This window comes from Myzus persicae, unplaced genomic scaffold, assembly GCF_001856785.1.
Source record: "Myzus persicae strain clone G006 unplaced genomic scaffold, MPER_G0061.0, whole genome shotgun sequence".
Lineage (NCBI taxonomy): Eukaryota > Metazoa > Arthropoda > Insecta > Hemiptera > Aphididae > Myzus > Myzus persicae.
Window position 1 is genome coordinate 14460 of NW_019101109.1, and position 2050 is coordinate 16509.

At 29.3% G+C, this 2050-nt stretch overlaps 1 protein-coding gene across 1 annotated transcript; it reads right to left on the bottom strand.

Moving 5' to 3' along the window:
• Nucleotides 1-270: 270 nt before the first annotated feature.
• Nucleotides 271-1968, bottom strand: LOC111027747 (the record flags this gene model as incomplete). The annotated part of the gene is made up of 2 exons (XM_022306164.1): nt 271-791; nt 858-1968. Coding segments are annotated over 2 exons (1632 nt in total), but the record flags the coding sequence as incomplete, so codon positions are not given.
• Nucleotides 1969-2050: the final 82 nt, after the last annotated feature.

Here is a 2050-nt window from a genome sequence, read left to right on the forward strand (position 1 = left end):
TAAAAAGATTGAGTATACCAATGCTCTATATTCTTGAACTCTAAGTGTATTATAAACTAATATAGTAATATACTAGGTGTCTAGCCGTCTAGGTATGTAGATTTTAGCTACCTAGCTACAGATAAAATAGTAGGTACATTTTTTTAAATGAACATTACATAATTACATAATACATTATATCTTTTATTTAAAATGATAGTATCATCTGAAATTTATAACAAGAAACCACTTTTGGGCTATTATTAAAAACAAAAAAAAAACTATTTTAATTTATAAATGCTTTGTTAGGATTATCGATTGTTCTTTAAAATGTTGTATTACATTTTCTATGTTTGGTTCAATGTCTCGTTCACAACTAATTATCAATAAGTCTTCCAAACGTGTTTGTGACATAGTTGTTCGTAGTCTAGATTTTAAAATCTTTAACTTTGAAAACGACCTTTCTGTCGATGCACTGGACACAGGTAAAGTTAATGCGATTAAAAGACTTGTATTTAAAGTGGGAAAAATGCTAGCTAACTGCCCATTCATGAAAATTTTAAACACATATTTTATACTATTTTCATTAGATGTGCTTATCTGTTTTCTCTGTGACAAATCTTCATCTTCGTCTTCGTCTGACTCAGTTTCAAAAGGTTCATTACTAGAATGAAATTCATTAGGAAGGAATGTAGAGGTTTCAAATAAATGAAAAATTCGACAAAAATGAGCATATTCTTTGCATAGTAAATCTTTTTGTACACATTTTCCATACACAGCACAAAATTCTTGAAAAGCATCTTTAGGAAGTGCTGATGGATTATTTTTTATTTCAAATATTCTTTTTTTTGAAAAAAGTGCTAAATATTTATATATACCAATTGCCTGAGCATTGAAATAATTATTAATAAAAGTAATTGTTACATCCAAGCATTTAAAGTATGTGTCACATTTGAATTTATTAACAGGATCTGTAATTGGTTCATCATTAGACATCTCTCCAGACATTTTCTTTTTTTTTCGGATGCGATTGATTTTAAGTTCAGAAAAAATGAACTGATTGTTTTCTTTGATAAAATGATTAGCCTCATGAATTAAGTTATCATATGTTTTATCATTTTGTCTTACTTGGGTTAACTTTTTTTGTGCTTCATCGATTCCATTAACAGCAGCTAATAGATCTAAATCTTTACTTTGAAGTAATGTATTAAGTGGAGCTAAAATATTAAATAATTTTTGAAAAAAAATAGCAGACATAACAAATCGCTTTGAAAGTAAGTAGTCCATTAAACACCCTGCCATATGCCCTACAGCATGATCATCACGCCCTTCAGTGTCTCTGGTGTGTTGCAAAGTGTCAATAATAGGTTCAAATGTTTCTAGAACTGCTTCTAGTGCATAATTGTGAGACATCCATCGTGTTGTAGATACTCTTTTTAATCGACGACCTTGTTTATTCAAAGAACAATTTTTTTGCATGGCTTCATAATAGGCAACTTTTTTTTTGCTACCGCAAATGAAATTATACAAAGTTTCTAAATTTCCAAAAAGGTCAACTGGATCTAAACTACAACTTAATAATTTTGAAACTATTAAGTTTAGCCTATGTGCACAGCACCAAACAAAAATTGCTGTGGGACATTTTTCTTTAATTAATGTTTGCAGTCCATTATATTGGCCTCTCATGTTTTGAGCACCGTCATATGATTGGCCAACTAAATAATTTATCCAATCTAAGTTTAATTCTTTACAAATTAATTCAAATATCTTAAACATTTGTTCACCAGTAGTTATGGGTGAATCGTGAAGTGCCAAAAGACGTTCACTTACATTTCCACATGCTGTGACATAGCGAACAATAAAAGAAATTTGCTCTTTTCGAGATAAGTCAAAAGTAGAGTCCATAGATACACTAAAAAATTTGGCATCTTTTAATTCTTCTTTGATTCTGGCTTTTATAGATGTAGATATAGAATTTATAATCTGATTCTGACGAAGTTTTGATGTAAAATTTATTTCTGGTTTCTTTACTGAATTTTTTAAAGATTCTAAATATGAAGCAAGAGGTGAG